The sequence below is a fragment of the Furipterus horrens genome, unplaced genomic scaffold (assembly GCF_987537825.1).
Source record: "Furipterus horrens unplaced genomic scaffold, mFurHor1.1.pri manual_scaffold_7, whole genome shotgun sequence".
NCBI lineage: Eukaryota > Metazoa > Chordata > Mammalia > Chiroptera > Furipteridae > Furipterus > Furipterus horrens.
Genome location: NW_028327177.1, coordinates 127,068,577 through 127,092,012, shown reverse-complemented (window position 1 = coordinate 127,092,012; position 23,436 = coordinate 127,068,577). Strand labels below are relative to the sequence as shown.

At 34.1% G+C, this 23,436-nt stretch overlaps 1 protein-coding gene across 2 annotated transcripts in view; it reads right to left on the bottom strand.

Moving 5' to 3' along the window:
• Positions 1–23,436, bottom strand: part of ZCWPW2 (zinc finger CW-type and PWWP domain containing 2) — a 99,889-nt gene that overhangs the window by 13,197 nt on the left and 63,256 nt on the right. For both annotated transcript variants that reach the window (XM_090284417.1, XM_090284418.1), the window contains exon 5: positions 11,840–11,886. In XM_090284417.1, coding sequence (XP_090140543.1) covers positions 11,840–11,886 — 47 coding nt within the window. The remainder of the gene's footprint in view (positions 1–11,839; positions 11,887–23,436) is intronic.

Below are 23,436 nucleotides of genomic sequence, written 5' to 3'. Positions count from 1 at the left end.
TGTCCATTCTGAATTGCCATTGTCTGTGACTTAGGCATTTAACAAATTCATACAATTTACCTTCAACTTCTAAAACAGCTCAGTGCAACTTTCACCTCAGTACGTTTGTTAGTGTCTTTTATTTCTTATCTTTTCACTTTAACTGGCTAAAGTGAAAATTTTCTTAGCCTGTTTTGCCTAATCCCTTCACAGTTTCACTGATCTTGAGTTTACTGATCTTGGATCAAGCATCTAAACTGTAAAGGTGGAAAAATTTTTTTAATTTACTATATGTTTAACACCTAGCAGAGTGACATTTACATTGTACATTCAAAAGCATTTACTATAATGAGATGAAGGTTGAGTTTAATAATTCTCAAAGCATTATTAAATAGCTTAAATACCTTAATAATCATTCAAGGGAGGTTTGTATGAAATGCTCAAAGTATTGTGATGAGGCTAAAGACTAAGTAAGTGTTCTTTTTTGTGATCTTCAACCTCAAGGAAATATTCAAAATATTTTTTTCTAGGACTGAAAATATATATATGAAGTCTGTCCAGAAAAAGTCCAACCACTGTTAAATAACAGGAACAGTTTATGCAATACCGATGTAACCTGGGAGCCAAAAAGCAGGGACTGGAATGCACATACGTGAACAATGAAGACCTCAGTATACTAGTCAGTGGGGTTGGTAGGTGCCATAGAGCGAGCATTTGCACTCGAGTAGAGCAACATATGTGCATTAAATTTTGTGTTGAGCTTGAACATTCCTCCGTGGAAACTATTCAGATGATTCAAAAGGCCATAGCTATGGTCAACTGGTGATTGGCAGCTTCATCACAATAACATGTCCGCTCACGCATCACGTATTTTGCAAAACATCAAATCAACCAGGTGAGTCAGCCCCCCTACAGCCCAGATTTGGTGCCCTGTGATTTCTGGCTTTTCCCAAAACTAAAATCACCTTTGAAAGGAAAGAGATTTCAGATCATCAATGAGATTCAGGGAAATACGATGGGGCAGCTGATGGCGATTGGAAGAACTGTATGAGGTCCCAGGTGCCTACTTTGAAGGAGACTGAGGCATCATTGTCCTGTGTAAAATGTTCGTTGTATCATGGATCTTCTTCAATAAATGTCTTTATTTTTCATATTACTGGATGCCGTCTGGACAGACCTCGTGTACATGTGTGTGTGTGTGTGTGTATATATATATATATATATATATATATATATATATATATCAACACGGGAGGAGACAGATACCGTGTCACTCCCGAGTCGGACTGCACAACCATTCTCGGCGGTGCAGATAGACTCTTAAGAAGCTACACCATCGTCTCTCGAGACGGACGGCTGCCGACGATACACACACACACACACACACACTATGATACTATGTATTATATATTTATATATTATATGTCATATATTATATGAAGAACACTGAGTCTTTAGCATTACAACATGATACATATTTTTTAAAGAGCATATAGAAAATAAATATTGTCATCTAAATCATTGACCTGTGTCTCCAAAGACAATGTAAAACTATTATTTCCATCTTTTTTTTTTAAGGTTAGCTTAAATTATCTGCATATTTGAGTATGGAGTGAAAGGGTTACTACAAAAAAAAATAAGATTAATGTAACAAAGTGCAAACTACTTTATAGGTATTAATAGGAAGAAATACTGTTCAACAGCTACCATAAATAAGGAAGATTTGTGGTGGAGATAAGAAGTTCCTTTTCTATTTTGTTAAATATTCCATAGGAGTCAAATGAACTAGTCAGTATTAGACAAAATGTCCTGTGCTTTCCTGCTCCAAGCCTTTGACGAAGTATAATGTGGGGGAGAAGAGAGCCAAGTTTGGAAGGACAAGATCACAGTGTGAATGCTGACACTTACTAGCTGTCACTTTTGGTACATCACTCTAATATCTAGCAAAGCCTGTTATAGGCATTTAATAAATACTTTGATTAAATGACGATTCTGCATTTCAGGGTTTTCTTTTGTTAAATACGGTAGTCCACTGGGTCACTGTCAGGATTCTACCTCTTTTTTTCCTTGGAGCATGTGACAGGAATCTTGGTACTTTGGTATGGTTGGACTTTGGTAGTGTATTTGTTTCCCAAAGCTGCCATACCAAGTTACCACAAATTTGGTAAAGCATAACAAATTTTCTCTTACAGTTCTATAGGATAGCAGTCTGTCTTTTATAAAAACACTCATCATTGGATTTAGGGCCCACCTAATCCAGGTGATCTCATCTTGAAATCATTATCTTAATGATATCTACAAAGATCTTTAATTCAAATAAGGTCACATTCTGAGGTTCCTGGTGGACATATCTTTTGAGGGCTATGATTCAACCCATCAAAAATAAATACTATAATCTTTCTTTATTCCAGCCTGCTACTTCCTTTCCTGTGTTTTTACAGCTGATTCTCCTATGCTGCCTAGCTCAGTGTTACTCAAGAGTAAGAACCACAATGTGACAGAATCAGCAACACCTGAGAGTTTGCTAGAAATGCAAGTTCCGATGCCCATCCTAGGCTTACTGAATCAGAAACTCTGGGAGTAGGGCACCGGAATCTGGGCTCTCTGTACATAGATACCTCTTTATTTCTTACATTCAACAAGAAAAGAATTAATACTTGCTTTGCTTTCTTTAAAATCGACGAAACCCATCCACACAATGACATCCATCCACACAATGACATCCATCCACACAAATATAATGCTATGTAAGTTTTGTTGATTTTTTTAAAGAAACCAAAGCAAGTATTAATTCTTTCTTGTTGAATGTAAAAAATAGGTATATGTATAGAGAGCATATGCCATTTACTGGAAAAAAAAGTGTTTGTGTGTGTGCAAGTATTTAGTGATAATTGGGATTGTTGGCTTGAATGGCAATTAGTAGAATTGCCTTTAATTTCAAAGAACAGAAAATCCAAAAGAATTGTGTTTACATCATATTTATATAATCTGCATAAAATGACTTGACATTGCCCATTTCCTTAAGTCACTATTCATCTAAATGAAAATCTTTTTTTTTTATTTTTAAACAAGAAGTTTGTCAGTTAACTATGAGGGTGTAAAATTTTGATTCAGACTTTTATGCTCATAGAAAAAGGAATATATTTTGCAACCTTTTGAGAGTAATTGTCAGTCAATAATCACTAAAGAGCTGCCTACTTTGATAGAATTTCCAAAAGTGTATCTGTGCTTTGAATAATCTACACAAACTCCTTGTCAAAAGTTATCATACAGAAGGAAAAGCCAACATTCTCATTCCCCTTTGGAAAATCTGCTGGGAAAATACAGTTGGTGTAAGGATGAAAACTGGTTTTGTGGAGCATTGTAAATGATGATTATTACTTAAACTGAGTATCTGGAGAGTACAAATAATAAAGTTAAGTCTTCAGGCCTAGATAATGATAGTTTTTAACACTTCTCTGAAAAGTGGGGGAGATTGAAATGAGCATTTTCTAGCCCTATATTCAACATGATTTCAACAGAGAGAATACAAATCTGCATAAATGCCAGTCAATTGCCATACGCTCCAGCCTAGTCAATCTTTAGTAGAATTCAGTTTCCCTGTGAGATCTGAACAATATCAGAGATCAGTCCCTGGCAAAATGGCTTATAAATATCCTGCTGTCCCCTGCCCTATTTCTTCAGCCATGTGTAAGTTCACACTAAAGCACTGTGGATTTCTCTCCTTTGAAGGACTTACCAGAGAAAACACTGAAGTGTGTATTCATGCAGTGAGCTGAGACACAGGAGGGTATTTTTCCTAAAAATAGAAGTTGACCACCAGATCACCTTAAACAGAAGGCATGAAAGACCGTCTATTAAATACCTTCCAATCCTGCTGAGGATTAAAGTCAGGACAGTTCAAGAAGTTCTATAATTAAGTACTTCACATGATAATTTTTAAAGCTTTGGACTTAAATTTTTAATGGTTTTTTACTATCTATCTGTACCAGGAAGAAAACATAGAAATTCAGGAGGTTTTTTTGGCATAAGTATATATATATATATATATATACTTTTTTTTTTTTTTTTTTTTTTAAACAGGTCAGATTTCACTCACACCTGTAAAGACCTTACGACTACCAAGGGTTCATCAAAACATGGTGTCCTGGGAGGAAAGATACCCACGAAAAGCAGAGCTTATGTCACAGCTGTTTATCTGATTTGAATGGAGCAGTAAATTAGATTATTTGTCCTCTAATTAGAGACTCTCTACAAATTCAAGTATATTGAAAACAATTCCTATTTGTGTATAGTTTTTTTCTTTCTTTCTAATTCTGATTCTCTTTTTTTTATTGTTGTTCTGTTACAGTTGTCCCATTTTTGCCCCCACTGCTCTGCCCTGCCCTTCTCACCTCCCCCCTCTCCCACAGTCAATCTGCACCCTGTTGTCCATGTCCCTGGGTCATTTGTATTAGTTCCTTTGTGTATGATTTTTCCTAAAGTCACTGGATATTTTAGCAAAATGAATGTTGGGAGGAGATAATGTTTCTAAGAAAGACTTTCTAGAATCCACATTTTTCAGTTAAGCTTTAAAAATCTGATGCACATATCAAATCTATAGTACAGATTTTTTTTTGGACAAAAGAATACATGTTGAGAATGTCATGATCTGTTATACCATTTTTTGCTTCATCAACTTGAGTAGTAAGGATAACCAGCCTGATTCTTTAACCCATGAATCATTGTCAAATGCCCCAAGCATTTATCATCAGCATTGTATAAAAGACGATCTTTCTCCTACATAGGAATAAACAGATTCTGTCTATACAAAAGCAAAATTTAAAAAAGAACAGTCTATTCTTTTAAAAATGTTATCTAGACCAAAGTTTTTATATCAGGTTTCTGATGATTACAGAGATTGAAAAGGATAGTCTTGTATCCAGATTCATGAAAGCACATTGAAGATATACCTCCCTTTGTATAATCTGGGTGACTATGTTCTCCACTGAGTAGAGGCGTATAAATTTAAGTAGGTACCTAATATACATATTTCATGGTAAGCAAATAATTTTGGGAATGAAGTGAAATATATAAGCAAAATATATATATAACACTTCAAAGTCATTATAATTTTAAAGAATTAAAAAGTAATAATTTATAGGTCTTCAAAGAAAGAAAATAGGTTTTTCTTATATAATATATTGTGTTGGCCAAATGGTGTGTTTAGTTTTGTCTATAAAATAAAAGATACTTTTTCAATTTCACCAATAACTTCATTGATTTGGATATATTGAGTATGTCAGCCATCTCCCACGTGGTATGATGTTGATTGCCCTCAATTAATGTCTCAAGCATGAAACTTCACAAACCACATCTAATACGTTCGATTAGTCACACCATGTTCTCCATACCATGCACAAATCTTTTACTTTTTCACGTTTCAGTTGCATTTTTACATTTCTTGAAATAATAAAGCATAATATACCAAAAATGTTACATATATCCTTCCATCTTCAATATTAAAATGGCTACACAAAAATCCACCAATTTTGATAAGTTTTTTTTAATGCACTCTAATATGACAGGTGTCACAACACAATCTAATAAAATTGATTCAGATGAAGTTAAAGACAACTAAGTGCTACTAGAGCCATCTTACAGAAAAAAATCAAATGGAAGTTTTTGGCCAACCCAATAAATGAAAAGTTGGAAGACTGCTGGGCCAAAAGCAAATGTTTATAAATTTGACATTATAGATGAATTCTCATAAGTTATAAGGAAATTCTAATTTTCACTGACAGTGTACTTTCCCTTTGCAATTAGGAAAACAGTAGTTATTATTATTAGGCATAGAAAAATCATTTAATAGCTCTCTATCAATGAGTAATTTTGTTTTTACTTTTAATGTAATACAATAAGGGAGATGGTGAGTAAGAAATATTCCAGCCTTTAAAAGAAACCCAGATTCATTTTGTGTGTAGCCTGATGTCAGAGACATGACTTATGTGGTGCTGGATCAGAGAGAAAGTATTATGCTAGTAATGAATGTAATCACAGAAATAAATTGAAGAACCTTTAGTCCCAAATAATGAAGGGCAACACCTAGACATTTCTTTATGTAATACTGGTACTCAAGTTGAAGAGGTTTTTGTTTCTTAACAAAAGAGCATCATATTTGATAGAATTCTCTTTTTTGCCTTCTGGGTCAAAGTTAAAATATAGAATAGAAAATGTGGAGAGTTATGGTAGAAAAGTTTTGAATTTCTGGGATCTGTGACATCAGATTTTAGGTATTACTAAATTCAAATTCCAAGGAAACTAATATCTGAGTGAATTTTTACATGGGCATTATATATAAAGAAACAAAATTTAATACAATATTACTATTACTATAAGTGACAACATTCAAAACTTAGGATTTTTAGTAATTAGGATAAAAATAATTTTTAAAAGACAGAAGAAAAAATTGCTGACACATGACTTTTCAGTTACCAGGTGCCATAACTAAAACAAATGTTCGCAGATAAGTCACTTCCCTGGGACAAATCATGGTCCCAGTGCAGCAGCAACATCCCCGCTCACTTCCACCTTCTACAGCGCCCTCAGAGCCGCAAGCCTGCACAAGCAGGAGGCGCGGCGGGCCTGTGGATGGGAACCCTGCCCTCTGTGGTCACTCCTGGCCAGCACCCTCCCACTACAAACCCTGTGCACTTGGAGAATAGCATGCTCCTCCCCTGAGGACACTGTTGCTCTATCTCCAGGCAAGAAGAACAACAGAGACTTCAGCTCTGCCGTACTCACCCTGAGGCACATTTCTCCTCTCCTCCCCAACTCCTCCCAATGCCAGCGCCCATCTTAGAACAACAAGGTCGATTTGGCTGAAGTCAGATCCAAGGATTGAAAGCCAAATCAAAACAAGGGGTAAGCAAAGAGACGAGTCCCCAAGGAGACTTTCCTTTCATTTAAAGAACAAATACAATCATCTACACCAGAAAACAGTGACTGTGAATCAAGGGAACTCTGCTTGCTCTCATAAATGGCATTATAAAAGGATATCAGAGATTAATCCATTTTGTCTAATTTTAATATTTTACTGCTAATAGTTATCCTATAGAATTCCTACAGCTCATAATTCCAAGATAAAATAGGTAATCAAGGATGTTTAGTTATTAAGTTACTAAAGACTATTTTGTTAAAAATTATTCCCCTGGAAGTCTATTTCATAATAGTGCCTTGTAGTGGTATAGTTTCCCTCTGCTGATTTTGAGCATAGGGTAGTTAAAATTAGTATGAAAATAACTTTCTATTTTAAGGTTTCCACTGATTGATTTAAAGTGATAAATGGACAATGTTCTATGTTAATATATGCTTTTATATGTATTTGAAAAATGCAAATGCACATCAAAAGAGCACATTTACATTTTAAAATCTACATTAGGAAACTTTTGGGGATGATAAAAATAGTCTCTATTTTGATCAGGGAGGAAGTTACATGAGTGTATATATTTTAAAAAACTCATCAAACTGTGCTTAAGATCTGTGCATTTCACGTTTAAATCTGACCTCAATAAAAAAAAAATTAAGAAAAAGGTAAGTCAAATGAAAGCCCACTATAGTAACTAACAGCATGGAAAATGGTGATGGACTACCTGGATGATTCAAGTGTGGGGAACACGGCCTCAGGAAAAGTGAAGGGTACCCACAAAATAGAAGCCAAAAGGAAACTAAATGAGTTTTGAAGCCTGACTGAGACTCTTGCCAAGGATTTTCTCTGCTTACTATTTTTTCTGAGATTTTTCTCTTCCTGGGGCTAGAAGCCAGAAGTAGGGCTCTATTATAATATCTATCTTCAGGGAAAGATGACTATAAAGCTAAGTGAATCAAGTGAATTGCAGTATATGAATTCCATATTAGTAAGCAAGCTTTTTATTTAATACAAATACCCGAACATCTAATCATAAAATGTAAGCAACTTATCCTGCTATTGGGCTAATGAAAATAGCTTATTGTGAAGAATCTTTGCAATAATTTCAGGGAAAATATTTTTTTCAGTGGGAAAAAATAGCCTAAATTCCTCATACACAAATGTATAAATCAAAAGAGTGGTCATTAATTTTGTCTTTCAAAGTGTATAAGTTAAACTTTTGGCATTAATAAAAGTAAAATGTTATGCACATAATTTTTATATGTAAGCCAAAAAAATAGAAAACAGAATGAAAAAAAGATTCTTTTCCCATTAGCCACAAATTCCTGGGACAGCCTTAACTAGAAATATGTAATGTTCATTCTATATTAAAAAAAAACTGAAGCAAATGAATAGAGAGAATCCTGGCTCTATCACCTACCTTGTCTCTTTATTCATTTTGCTTTAGTTTTTTTTTCATTGAAATGTTACTGGCAGCAATAGGAGGAAGTTAAGTGAGTTATAACGTATTTTGTTAATGAAAAAGCAATCTTGTAAAACAGGTCACAAAAGCTCTTACTCCCCAAAAGAAAAAAGTTTTATTATACAAATGCAGCAAAATATATATATAAAATTTAAAAGAAAAACTGAAAAATGTTTGCAACATATTGACAAAGTATTAATTTTTAAAGAAAAGTAGACTGACTGTAAAATGGCTAGAAGTGGCAAGTTAAGCCAGTCTAGTCATTCCAATAACTCACCATGAGTGCAATAATGGGAGATATTTTTGGTAAGGGATTTTCAGCAAATTGGCAAAATTTTAAATCTGGTTCAAATATTCTTTGAACCAGAAAGCCTAAGTCTAGTAATTTTTCCTATAGGAATACAGCAATATTTACACAAACACTTGCAGAGATTTGTGTACAATGACATTGCTGCTTTTTTATTTGTAATTTCACGAATCAACCGAAATGTCTAAGAGATTGTTCAATAAATTAAGATATTTCCATAAAATAAAATGCTATGTAACCACTTCAGATTTGGCAGACCTTTGACTTGAGAAGATGTCAACAAAATATTATTAAGTGATAGAGTAGAGTTTAAATTCATTCCATTTATGTTAATGAATTACATATCCTTATACATGTTATTAACATATGTGTAAAGAAATAACTGTAAACATGCATCAAATTAATAAAAAATAGGTTAATTATTGTGATAAATCTTAGATGAGTTTTTAAATTCTATCCTCCAAATACAATGTTGTTATATTACTTGGAAAAAAAATAAATCATGATTAAAATGTGAGGCCTCCTTTTTAAAAAGACTTTTACATAATCTTTAACTATCTAATAGAACTATGATGCTATCACAAGTCTGATCATTTTAAATGTCCCTAAGTCCTTATTTCCTATTTCTCTTTAAGGAGAAATTAGGGAGAAAAGTACTGGCATTTATTATACAAGCACCTACTAAAATATAGTAACTATATGCTATTATAATTGCTTTTCATATTAACCTTTATAGCAATCATATGAGGTAATTATTATTGTTCCCAATGCAGAGATTAATTCAATGAGGTGCAGACGTGTTAACTTGCCTAATATCACACAACTAAGTAGGAGAAGGCAGATCTGGCTCATTCATAATTTGTTTTCTTTCCACCACAACTTTCCATTTCCTGAATATATATATATAATAGGCAATAGCATCAGCTACTCCTCTAGCCTTCCTGGCATGCTATTTTTTTTTTTATTCTTTTAAAAATATTTTTCTATTTCCAGGCTAAGTGACTCAGATACTTATGCTGGTCTACAAAATCTTTTCACATTCTGAAAGTATTTATTGAACTGTGATAAATATTTTATAATTCATGGGATATTAGAACAGGGAGAGACTTAGAGCAATCTAGATCTTTCCATTTAAAAAAAATAAAAAATAATCAAGTGGGGCTCAAAGAGATGAGTGTGGCTGTGTGTCTTTCATTCAGACTGCTGCCATCAAGAAGAGAGAGGGTCAGGTGGGTGCACCTCCACCAGGTACATCAATCTTAAGAGGGAGCCACATGGATGAAGAGCTGAAGGACGGGGACCATGAGAGTGGCAGAGGCTTGCAGATAGAGCTGTAGAGTAACTGCACTTCTACCTTGTACAGCTAAATATATCATTTAAAATGTTACAATATGTTGAGTAGACAGTAAGTAAATTATTCAATAATTTCTGAGAACAGTATGTTTATTCCATTTGAGCTTCCCTCTCCATAATAAGCCTTCTAAATTCCTCTTTTTTGTGTGTTTGTATAATGTCACACTACACAGTTATAGTTGTAGTTTGTTGAGTCCAGCAGAGTATTCAGAAGTCATGCCACCTGTTGGACAGTTCTCGTTATACAGTTTGTTCCATTCAATGCAAGATATCTCGTGTCCTTAACCTTTGTTCTGAAAAAATGCTTTGTATTCCCCCAAATTACTATATCCCTATAAATACATTTCTACAAATCCCTAAAACAGCCCATAGAGCAATGTCTCTTAAACTATCTATGGTAAAGGACCACTTTTCTATGTCAATCTCTTTGAGATCTATACTTTATAATTTTTTTAAAGTCACTAGGAAAAAATAAAATACAAAGACATACAAAATACAAGTTCCATTTTATTACATTCAACAGACAAAAATTACTCCATCAAATTACTATACAAATTTCAAGTGGTTATTCTTATTTTTTTTCTCTTATCCCATTGCAGACCCAAAATAAGCAGTGCACAGAACAGCTCTGGTCCATGGATCACACTATGAATAGCACTGTCCTAGGCACAGCACCGCCTTCACTGAGAACCACTGGTGAACATCAAGCTATATGTAATAATGTTAGTATTATCTTTATCATTTTTGATTCTAAATATCCTTTAGCAAAGACTGAAGTAAACAATTCCATCCACATTAATAATCCTCTACTAGCTCACTTATTCCTGCCCAAATCTTCAGACAGACACACATGTCCTATTTTTTTTCTTTTTCAAAGGGCAACACTGCCTCCTATAATATTGCATTCCTCTCTGCGAAAGTACACCAACATTATTTAACGAGTGAAAAGTCAAGGTCCTTTTTAAATACAAGCCAAAAAGCAAAATGATAAAATAAAATCTCACTTTAAAAGGACTCATAAAATATACATATTCAGAATACAAACATAATATTCACCTCATTGTCTGTTCATCTATAGGTTCACGCCCAACTTCCTTTTCTGTTCCCCTAGGTTACATCCTACCTTCCCTGTGTCTGGTTTGCAGCAATCCCATCGCTCAATACAGGAAATAGCACAGGTATAGGCTTTCCTTTCAATCACAATTCCTTTTCTTATGACAACAACATACTATTTGTCCAGAAGAATTTAAACATTGACTCTTTTTCAGTGATATCCTGGTAAGAATATTGTCACTTGAAGACCACGTCAAAGTTAATCCTATCCCAATCACAGTTTTGACAGTAAATAGAGTTTCCTGTGCATACAATACACAGAATGGCATGTTAAGTTTTAAAATTTATTTAAGAATGCTAGTGACTATGAATTTTCATTAAAAAGATTCTAGGTTTAAACTCACTCAAATGGGTGAGTCTATATTAAGCTGTGAATATTAATTTTTGATGTATTTCATGAAATTGTACACATTATAATAACATGGCATATAAACAATAAAATATTTTAGTATATGAAAGTATGCATGTGAACTATAATGTAAATAAAAGCAATTGTTTAACCTAAAATTTTCTATTGTCCCAACATCCAATAATTCTGTAACACTGATATAAGTAATAAATTTGTAGTGTCATTCTATAAAAGAAAACATATAGTCAACTAAAATTTAGAAGAAAAAAATTGTTATTTTGATTTTAAATATTCATTAAATTTTTAAAAATAGTATTAATCAATGGAATTTGAAGTCCGTATACTTTATATTATAAAGCATGATCTTACCCTTCTCTTGGCCACCACAGCAATTTTGTCAACAGCTTTGGATTTATCTGAAAGATAATAAAGTATGGCTGCTTCAAAAAGCATGCCTATGCTCCTGTTCAAATAAATGTAAAGTTACACAATCAGAATCTTCTACTTTCTCATAATGTGATATGTGTTTTAAGTGGTCTTTTGATCAAAATTATGATTAATTCAGCTTACCAGATTTGAGTAGAACAAACTAATTATAATAACATCAGGGATTTGTATACTGATTTAATAAACCTTCTCCCTTAAATCTGACTGGTTAATTGGATGTCCCTTATTTAGCATATGGTATATGTTACTTCTAGATTTTGGTCAGTTTGTATGTTCTGAAGTATAAAGGATCTGCAATTAAACCCCAGGTACCTCTACTTGCACATCTACTACATGTCAGACATAAGATAATGACTTTATATAGACATTACTTTATTTAATCCTCAAGATAATATTGCAAAATTAAGGCTAAGATAAGTTAAATTCCCTGCCTGAGGTCATGCAATGGGCCAGATCCATCCAACTGTAAGTCCCCAATCTTTCCAAAATGTTTGTTGCTTCCATTTGGGACTCCTGAGCTGCTAACAGTACTTCAGAGAAAGACTCAGCAATAATGAGAACAACCAGCACCTTTTCTTGTTCTACTTCTTCTAAAACCAGAATAATTAATAACCACATAGAATATAGAAAATTATTTCAACACATTATTTTTATATGTGCATTATTATGTGTGTGCATGCATGTGTGTATATATGTATTAGTAAAAATTATTGCCATAATCAGTAGATTTAAAATTTTTTCAATCTGGAATTCCATAGCTCAGTAGGTTGTATGTAAACATTTGTTCATAGATATGTTTTTTAAAATTTACTATTGTGGTAAGGAGTAATGGAAAGAGCTATGAACATTAACAATAAAATTTAGTTATATTTAACATTAAAGAAAAATACAACAAATCATGAGAAAGACCCATCTCTTCTGTAAATCCATAATCAGCTTAGGTCACAGAATTTCTTTCTTTGCGTTAAGGTTACTTCTGTATGTCTAAGCACTCTGCAAAATTAAAATGTGCCTTCAATGCAGGGATCATGTTTTATATGGAATAGGTGTTCCATATTTTTATAATTAATAAACATACATGTATTTTATTCAAAACCTGATATGGCTGTAAAATACACATTTTACCTGAACAAATTAATGTAATTTATTAAGCAAAATTCATAGAACATTACATGGTATAAAATACTATATGAGACTGTATAAAATATAAAAACACTCTATGTTCTTAGAATCTCTGTTTATTTATAAGCCAGGAGTAATAATTATTATTTTATTCATATATTATAAAATTTAAATAATATAATCTATGTAAATAAAGTTCCTAAAACAATGTCTGGCAGATAACAGATAATCAACAATGTTCTCTTCCATTTTAGCTAACAAAGACATTTTGGTGTTTTGGCGTGTGCGTATGAGAGAGACAGAGAGAGAGAGAGAGAGAGAGAGAGAGAGTGAAAGGAAGAAATATCTTAACCCTAACATTTGGCATACCAGGAAAAATAGTTTAGTGATGATATAAATCACTTTTTAAGTGATTCCATCACTTCCGTTTAAATAAACAATTTTATTCCTTGTAACATAGTTGGAAATAACTGATGAGTAATGATAAAAATAGCAAAAGATTTCAAGATATAGAAAAAATAAGACCAATGAAATCCATAATATATTTTAGATTTATAAAAGGGCCCAGTAGAACCTGGTAATAATTACAAAATAAAGTTAGTTTTGCTGTATCAATTTTTTTTCTCCCTGTTCTTTTGAAGACCTCTAATAACAATAAAAGTCATGATGAAATATTAATCTTTACAAATAGTTAAAACTGCACACAAAAGTAACTCAAAAACTAAAATTGGATCCAATGGACCCTGACAGTATACTAATGAAAATAGAATAGAAAATTGTTGTTTCTCATCAAAATGTACATCATTCTTATGTGAAATTTTCAGTAGGGAGACAGATGGATTGGGAACAGAAATATTCAAACTGTTGCTTGAAGAAAATTTTATGATCAAAAGCCATCTCCCAATGTCACAGGGGAGTGTTTTGGAGGAATATCAACAATCACTCTGATTTTCAAATGCCAAAGGGAAATTCTGATACAACACTTAAAATCATTACAATGACTAGTGGCTTCCCTATTAATAACAAGTAGGTCCATGTTCAAGTTCAGCAACATCAACCCCTTTCTAAGAGCTGAATTTTCCCTAATAAGAAAGGTTTAACTTCCTCCCTTTGGAAATCTCTGCACGTAGGGACCTTCACATATAGAGGGAGAAAAGCAGTTTACAGGACAGGTCGATATGGATAATTAAAAGCGCCTTTACTCCTATTCTGAGCTATTAATTTTATTAATTATCCTATTCCAGTGGTCCTGATTTTACCCCCTTTGTCCCCCTCCACCCAGCACCTCCATCCCTGCTTCCTCAGGCAATCCCCCCACCATTGTTCATGTCCATGGATCATGCATATAAGTTCTTTGGCTACTCCATTTCCTATACTGTACTTTACATTCCCTGGCTATTCTGTAACTACCTATTTGTATTCTTTAATCCTATCACTTCTTCACCCATTCACCCCACACACCCGCTCCCATCTGGCAACCATCAAAAAGCTCTCTATATTCATGATTCTGTCTCTGTTCTTGTTGTTTGCTTACTTTGCTGTTTAGATTCAATTGTTGATATGTCTGTATTTACCACCATTTTATTGTTCATGGTTTGATCTTCTTCTATTTCTCAAATAAGTCCCTTTAACATTTCAAGCTTTAGAACAAGCTTCTAAACAAGACACAAATATGTCAGAGATGTTGGAACTATCAAATTGTGAATTTAAAACAACTATGGTTAATATACAATATTAAGGGCTCTAATGTTAAAAGTAGACACCATTCAAGAAGAGATGGATAATGTTACCAGAGACATGGAAATTCTAAGAGACAGAAAAAAAAAATGCTAGAGATAAAACACTGTACAAAAATGAAGAATGCCTTTGATGGGTTCATCAACAGACTGAACACAGCTGAGCAAAGAATCTCCGAGCTTGAGAATATATCAATAGATATTTCTAAAACTGAAAAGCAGAGAAAAAAAAGACTGAAAAATAAAAAACAGAAGAGAACATCCATAATCTATAGCACAACTAAAGTGTAACATATGTGTAACAAGAATACCAAAAGGAATACAAAAAGAATGGAACAGACTCTTATCTGAAGCAATAATACCTAAAAATTTTCCCCAAAATTTAATGTCAGACAGTAAACCATAGATCCAAAAAGTTCAGGAAACACCAATCAGGATAAATGCCAGTAAAAACTACACCATGGCATATCATGTTTAAACTACATAAAATCAAAGATAAAGACAAAATCTTGATGCCCTGGCTGGCGTGGCTCAGTGGATTGAGCGCCAACCTGCAAACCAAAGTGTTGCTGGTAGGATTTCCAGTCAGGGAACATGTCTGGGTTGCAGGCCAGGTCCTCAGTTGGGGGCTCGTGAGAGGCAACCAAACATTTTTTTCTCCTTCTCTTTCTCCCTCCCTTCCCTCCTCTCTAAAAATGAATAAATAAAATCTCAAAGAAAAAGAGATGCCTGGATTTCAGACTCTCAAGATGGATCTGACAATTAGTTCTCCTATTTTCTTGACCTAGGCCTTCTCGATCAGTAAACCATTCTTGCTCAAGGAAGGAAGGAAGGAAGGAAGGAAGGAAGGAAGGAAGGAAGGAAGGAGGGAGAGAGGGAAGGAAGGAGGGAGAGAGGGAAGGAGGGAAAGAAAGAAAGAAAGAAATTAAGAAAGAAAGGAAGAAAGAAAGAAAGAAGGAAAAAATCTTGAAAGAAGCTGTCGTTGTGGTGGGGGGATGACTTACCTATAGAGCAGCAAAGATAAGAATTCCATACAAATTCTCCTCAGAAATTATGCAAGCAAGAAAAGAATATAATAAAATATTTAAGGTACTGAAAAGAGAAAACCACCAAATTAATTCTGTACATAGTGTAATTACCTTAAAAAATAAAAGAATATACAAGTTGTCAGACAAAGAAAAATGGAAGGAATTTGTTGCCAGTAGACCTGCCTTGCAAGAAATGTTAAGAGAGAATAAAAAGTATCTAGGTCAGAAACTCAGGTCTACATAAAGAAAGAAAGAGGTTAGAGAATGATTAAGTGAAGGCAAAATAAAAATTTTTATTTTTCATATTCTTAGAGTATCTAACAGAAAGTAGTCTGTTCAAAATAATAACAAAAATATATTCATATCTATGCACATATATGTATATATATATATATATATATATACTTATTTTAAGTGAAAAGAATGATAGCAGTCATATGAGGAACAGAAGAAAAAATTAGTAAAATTTTATTACAAGGTACACGCATTACTCATAAAGTAGTATATGTTATTTGAAAGTGGGCTTGTATAACTTGTAAATGAGTTTTTCCAAACTCTAGAAAAACAACTTTTAAAAAGAACAAGAAAGTATAACTGATATGCTAAGAAAGGGGAATTAACAGAATTATATAAAATGCTCAACTAAAACCACAAAATGCCAATAAAGAGTGGAAGAAAAAATAGAAACAAAGAACAAGGAAAACAAAAAGAAAAGAGTAACAAATATGCTAATTATTAATCTACACCATGTAAATATGTGCTTTAAATGGCAATGATATAAATACACCAATTAAAAGATACTGTCAGAGTGAATCAACAAATAGGACCAACTATATGTCATCTATAACAAACTCTCTTAAAATATAAAGACACATGTAGAGTAAAAGTAAAAGGATAGAGAAAAATATACCATGTTCACACTATTCAAAAGAAAGCAGCAGTAGCTATATTAATTTCAGAGAGAACAGACTTTAGGAAAGGAAAATTGTCAAAAAATAAAGGACCAATGCATAATGATAAAATGGTCAATACTCCAAGAAGACATAGTGATCATCAATATAAATGTGTCAAACAGCAGATTGTCAAAATATGTGAGGCAAAATTGATAGACTCAAGGAGAAATAGATAAATTCACTACTTTAATTGGAGACTTTAACACCCCTCTGTCAAAAATAAACAAATCCAGCAAATATGAGTTCACTGGTAAATTCTACCAAACATTTAAGGAAAAATTATATCAATTCTCTGCAAACTCTTCCAGAAGACAGAAGCAGAGGGAATACTTCCTCACTCATTCAACAAGGACAGTGCCATCCTAATACCAAAACCAAATAAAGACACTGTAGGAAAACTGCAGACTGATATCTCTCTTGAACATAAATGCAAAAATTCTCAACAAAATATTATTAAATCAAATCTAACGAAGTATGAAAATAATTATGCATCACAAACAAGTATACAAAGCTAGTTCAACATTCAAAATCAATTAATGTAATCCATGACATCAACAAGGTAAAGGAGAAAAGTCACATGATCATATGAATAGATGCAGATAAAGCACTTGACAAAATCCAACATGCATTCATGATAAAAACTCTCAGCAAACTAGGAAAAAGAGTAAAACTTCTTCAGTTGGATAAGGGAATCTGCAAAAGACTTATAGTTAACACATACTTAATGGAGACAAACTCAAAGCTTTTCCACCAAGATCAGGAATAAGACAAAAATGTTCCCCCTCACTATCTTTTAGTATTGTAGTAGAACTCTTAGCTGAGGCAGTAAGACAAGAAAAGAAAAGTTACATATTAGGAAGAAAGAAACACAACTTTGTTCACAGATGACATGATAATCTAATTAGAGAACTCAAAAGAATTTTTTAAAAATCCTGGGACAAATAAGGTTCCAAATAAGGTTAATACATAAAAGTCAAATACTTTCCCATTTACCAGCAGTGAACAAGTGGAATTTGAAATTAAAAACACATTACCATTTACAGTAGCACCCCCCAAGATGAAATAGGCATAATCTAACAAAATATCACCAAGATCCATATGAGAAAAACTAAAACGTTCTGATAAACAAAATCAAAGAACAAAATAAATGTAGATATAATCCATATTTATCGATAGGAAGCCTCAATATTGTCAAGATGTGAGTTCCTCCCAATCTGATCGATAGATTTAATGCAATCTCAATCAAAATCTCAGCAAGTTACTTTGTGGATATCAACAAACTGATTCTAAAGTTTATATAGAAAGGCAAAGACCTCAAAGAGCTGACACAATAGTGGAAAGGACCAAGTCAAAGAAGTGACCCTGCCTAACTGCAAGACTTACTATAAAGCTATGATAATCAAGACAGTGAGTATAGGGAAAACTAATAAAAGAATATAACAGTCAAACAGATGAGAGAGATCAGAAAGAAACTCATATAAATATAATCAACTGATCTTTGACAAAGAAGCAAAGACAATATAATGAAAACAAAAAAGGACAGTATTTTCAACAATGGTATTGGAACAACTACATATCCACATGCCAAAAATTGAATCTAGACACAGGTCTTATATCTTTTACAAAAAGTAAATCAACAAAGATTACCAATCTTAAGTGAAGAAAACAGTAAAACTCCTAGCAGGTAACATAGAAGAAAATCTAGAAGACCTTAGGTATGCTGATGACCTTTTAGATACAACACCAAAGGCAAGATGCATATTTTAAAAAATGGTAGGCTGGATTTAGTAAAATTAAAAACTGCTGCTCTGCAAAGGAGAGGGTCTAGAGAATGAGATGATAACCCAAAAGTGGAAAAAATATTTGCAAAATGTGGATCTGACAAAGGACCGATATCTAAAGTATACAAAGAACTCCTAAAACTTAATAATAAAATAAACAACTGGATTAAATAAAAAACAAGAAATGAACAGACATAGCACTAAAAAAAATTCACAAATGGCAACAAACATGAAAAAGTGTTCATCGTAAGTCATTAGAGAATTTCAAGTTAAAACAATGAGATACCACAACACACCTATTAGAATGGCCAAAAACCAGAACAAAGACAACACTGAAGGTGGATGATGATGCGGAGCAACAGGAACTGTCATTCATCACTGGTGAGAATCCAAAATGGCACAGCCACTGTGGAAGATAACTTGTTAATTTCTTATAGAACTAAACATACTCCTATCATATGATCCAGTGACTGTGCTGCTTGGTATTTACCCAAAGGGGGCTGAAAACTTACATCCACACAAAAATCTATACATGAATATATATAGCAGCTTTATTTGTAATTGCCAAAACTTGGAAGCCACCAAGATGTCCTTCAGTAGGTCAACGGATAAACTCTGGTATATACATACAATGTTATATTATTCTGTGCTAAAAAAAAAAAAAAAAAGAGCTATAAAGACGGGAGGAAACTTAAATGCATAATATTAAGTGAAAGAAGCGAATCTAAAAAGGCTATTATCTTGTATAATTTCAACTACATGACATTCTGTAAAAGAACTATGGAAACAGTAAAAAGATCAGTGGTTGCCAATTGTTGATGGAGGTGTGGGGAAAGGGGAGGAATGAGCAGGTGGAACTCAGGGCATTTTTAGGCCAGTGAAAAGATTCTGTATGACGCTACAATAGTGAATACATGTCATTATACATTTGTCAAAATCCATAGAATGTTCAACACAAAGAGTGAACCCCAATGTAAACTATGGACTTTGGAGGATAAGTGTCAATGTTGATTCATAGATTATAACAATTCTACTACTATCATGAGGGATATTGATAGTGGTGGGGTGGGGAGCATATGGAAACTCTGTACTTTCTGTTTAATTTTGCTGTAAACCTAAAACTTCTCTAAAAATAAAGATTATTTTTAAAAAATAATTCTGATAAAAAGGTAGAGATAGGGACACCTAGTCTAAAATGCAGGACATGTAAGAAAATATTAATTTTACAAATAATACAAAATCCTAAGGCTGAATTATTTTTAAAAAGCATATAGATAATACCCTATTCATTTTGAAAATACAATTATAATCAATGTTCCCATATAAGAAAAAGCTGTCTAGCCCCAGCAGAAGAATCACTCATTTGGAGTAATAGTTAATACAACAAATACAGGACAACTAAATCATGTGGAGAGGACTTTGAAATTTGTCATAGTCCAACTGGGTCTACATTTATATATCATTTACTGACTCTAAAGATTTCAACAAAGAGTTTCATCAAACATAATAGTGTGCCAATTTCTGCAGGACAAGAAGACTTGAAGCCCCAAAATTAGTAGTGATTATTTCCAGGTTTGAAGAACACATTTTGGGGTGAAGAAATTGTCAAAGTTTCTAGAATTAAATAAATGGTTTGCCTCTAAGTTACTCACCTTTTGTAAAATATCTAAATAGCAGCTTATTATCTTTCAAAGCTACTTTTAAACACAGCGAAAAGCTAAATGTGTACTAGAATTGACCCTGAAAGCTAAGCAGACACAAGGATTAAATAGTCCATTTTGGAGATGGTGAAAAGAAAATATAAAGCGAGTGAGCAGGTTACAGCAAAGACTGAATTCCTAGTGGTCTATTCAGTTCCCTCCATTTTAGCTACATCAGAGAAAATGAAAGTCTTTAGGCATAAGGCTCTTAATAATCAGGCTGAATTACATCAAGTTCTACATGCAAATATAATCAGACTTCCAGCAAGAAAATGGTTTGTTGCTGCAGACCTGATGAAAAAGAAGCCATCTCTAGGGTCTCCAGACAAGCCAGAATGCGCAAGGACCCAGATATAAATAAACTGGCATACAGCAGTCCTTTTCCACATCGCGGTTCACTTTTCGCGGCCTCAGTATGTCACGGGATTTTTAAAAATACGTTTAATTACTTATCGCGGATTTTTCGCTATATTGCGGGATTTTGCGGTACTGTATACGTATTTATATGTGTAGTATTTGTGATTTTAATAAGTTTTGCCTAAAATTTTTCAAAAAATACATTAAAAATATAATAAATAATTCTAACATTAAAAGAATATTAAATTGAAATAAAATACTGCACACTGTAGTAAAATAAATGTAAAATTCCTACTTCGCGGATTTTCACCTATACCCGGGGAGGGGGGGTGTCTAGAACATAATACCCGCGATAAGTGAGGGATCACTGTATATGATACCACAATGGCAAAGACATAGCTCCGTAACTTACTGAGAGAGTAGGTCTGCTGCTAGTATGAAATGACTACAGTATAATTTCTTAAGTAAATGACTATATTACTTCAAGTTCTTAATGTTTATAAAAACTAAATATTTCAAATATCACTTCATTTAAATGTAAAGCATAAAACTGTATTTGTGACAACAGAGTGAATTCAACCTTTATTGCTAATAACAGACATTATATTTCCAACACAAGGAATAAAATCATATTTATGGTAATAAATGTCTGTTTCCCTGGTCTCAGTTACCCTGGCTGGTTTGGCTCAGTGGATTGAGCGTCGGCCTGTGAGCTAAGTGTCGCTGGTTCGATCTTCCAGTCAGGGCACATCAGAGAAGGAAAACTCTGACTCCAAAAAACCTCCGCTGCCTTGCGGCATACCTCTTCGGGGGAAAGGCTAAGGGAGTAAACCCCGACAGAAAATCAGGAGCCGGAGTCCCTAAGGCGGTTTGACGTTGTAGTCAACACCGGCAACTCCTGCGGCGCACCTGAAGCCAAGCTGTATTGACTCCGTCTTTCCCTTGGACCCTTCAGCTGCGAAGAGAGGGGGGGTCTGCTGCATGGGCAACAGCAGACCCTCCATATCACCCTGCCCAGGCTCTGTAGCTTCAGCTTCACTGGAGAGGACACTCCAGCGTCATTGCAAGATGTCGATTTAACACGGGAGGAGACAGATACCGTGTCACTCCCGAGTCGGACTGCACAGCCATTCTCGGCGGCGCAGATAGACTCTTAAGAGGCTACACCATCGTCTCTCGAGACGGACGGCTGCCGACGACGACGACCCTGGTCTCAAAGTAAGCCAGAGCAGTGTGCTTGTCATTCTTTTTCTACTCTTTTCTAACCTACATATTTGCTTTAAAATCTTAAGTTAGGTGGCTGGGTTAATATTTAAATTTTTTCTCAAATAAAATGTTTTCACATATGTTTTAAAATATATATATTAAACTTTTCCAAAGGAGAAAAAATATTACTGTGATAAAGTGAAAAGGCTGGGCCTTATAATATAGAAAATTAAACATGGTTACTAAACAGAAACATTTAAAATCATATTTAAGTTTATTGAAAATCAACATTTTCCTGTAATAATATTTTTTAGAATTAAAAAATGCCATACCTACCATAATCCTTATGACAAATTCATTTAAAAAACTACATATAAACCATATTTATGATTCAAAAAAATTTGAAGATGACCTGAAATATTGTATTTTTTACCTAATTAAAAGAAAATTGAAGATTATTTATCTCTGCCTTGACTGTATTTACATATAAAACATTTGAAAAATACTTTGTTCAGAAATAATACAGCATATCCAATGAAAGTTTTACCCCAGAAATATACATTGTAAAGCCATGGCTATACTTCCAACCAAAATGGAGGCCTAGACTGACACGCTCTGTTTCCCTCCACAACTAAGAAGGAATACAACTACCACAAAACAAGAAATAACCAGAAGTTCCAGAAAATAAAGATACATGGAAGTCCAACGTATGAAGTTATAAACAAGTGGTGCTTGCCCGGATGGGTAGGAGGGGCGAAGCCGGAGCAGAGAGATCAAGCTATATTGGCAGCTGCAGTGATGAGTGGTGGGACCCGGTAAGCACAGATACCCATATTTGAGGGGAGGAGAGAAGCACCCGGGAACCAACTCTGGCTGCAGACCAAACCCATCAGCTCATGATTACAATGCCAGGGAAGGAAGACCCCCATTGCCTCAGACTTTGAGGCCCAGAGGGCGTGGGGACAGAGGAGGAGGCTCCTGGTCTCTCAGCGGAGAGCTAATGGCAGGAATCCACCCCCACCCCCACACATCTTGGACCCCGACCCCCACACAAAGCACCACAGTGTGGTGAGAAGGGTTGCCCAGTTGTGACGAGTGCACAGGGCTCTGCCCCCAATAGTGTAGGAGGGGTGACAGCCCTGCCCAAGAAGGAAAGATAAACGAAAATGGTCAGGATGGCAGGAATCATGATTGAAACACCAATCACGCAGCTAACCAAAAAGCAAATACGTAAATTAACCGATGAACAAATAGAAAATCTTTCTGAGGCTCAGTTCAGAGCTATAGTCATAAGGCAGCTTACAGAATTAACAAAAGATATTGAACAAGACAGGGAAGGAATGAAAGCTAGTCCTGCTGAAATGAACAAAAACACATATGAGACAAGTGGTGAGGGAAGGAAAACCAGGGATCAAATCAACAAATCAGAACGTAGGGAAGGAACGAACAGTCAACCAGTGCAGAAAGAGGAAACAAGAAGTGAGGAATATGAGGAGAGGCTCAGAAACTTCTGGGATAGCTATAAGCAAAAGAACAGTCAAATTATAGGGTTGCCAGAGGGTGAAGAAGAACTAGAAATTGAAAAATTACGTGAAAAAATAATGAAGCAGAACTTCCCTAACTTGGGGAAAGAAAT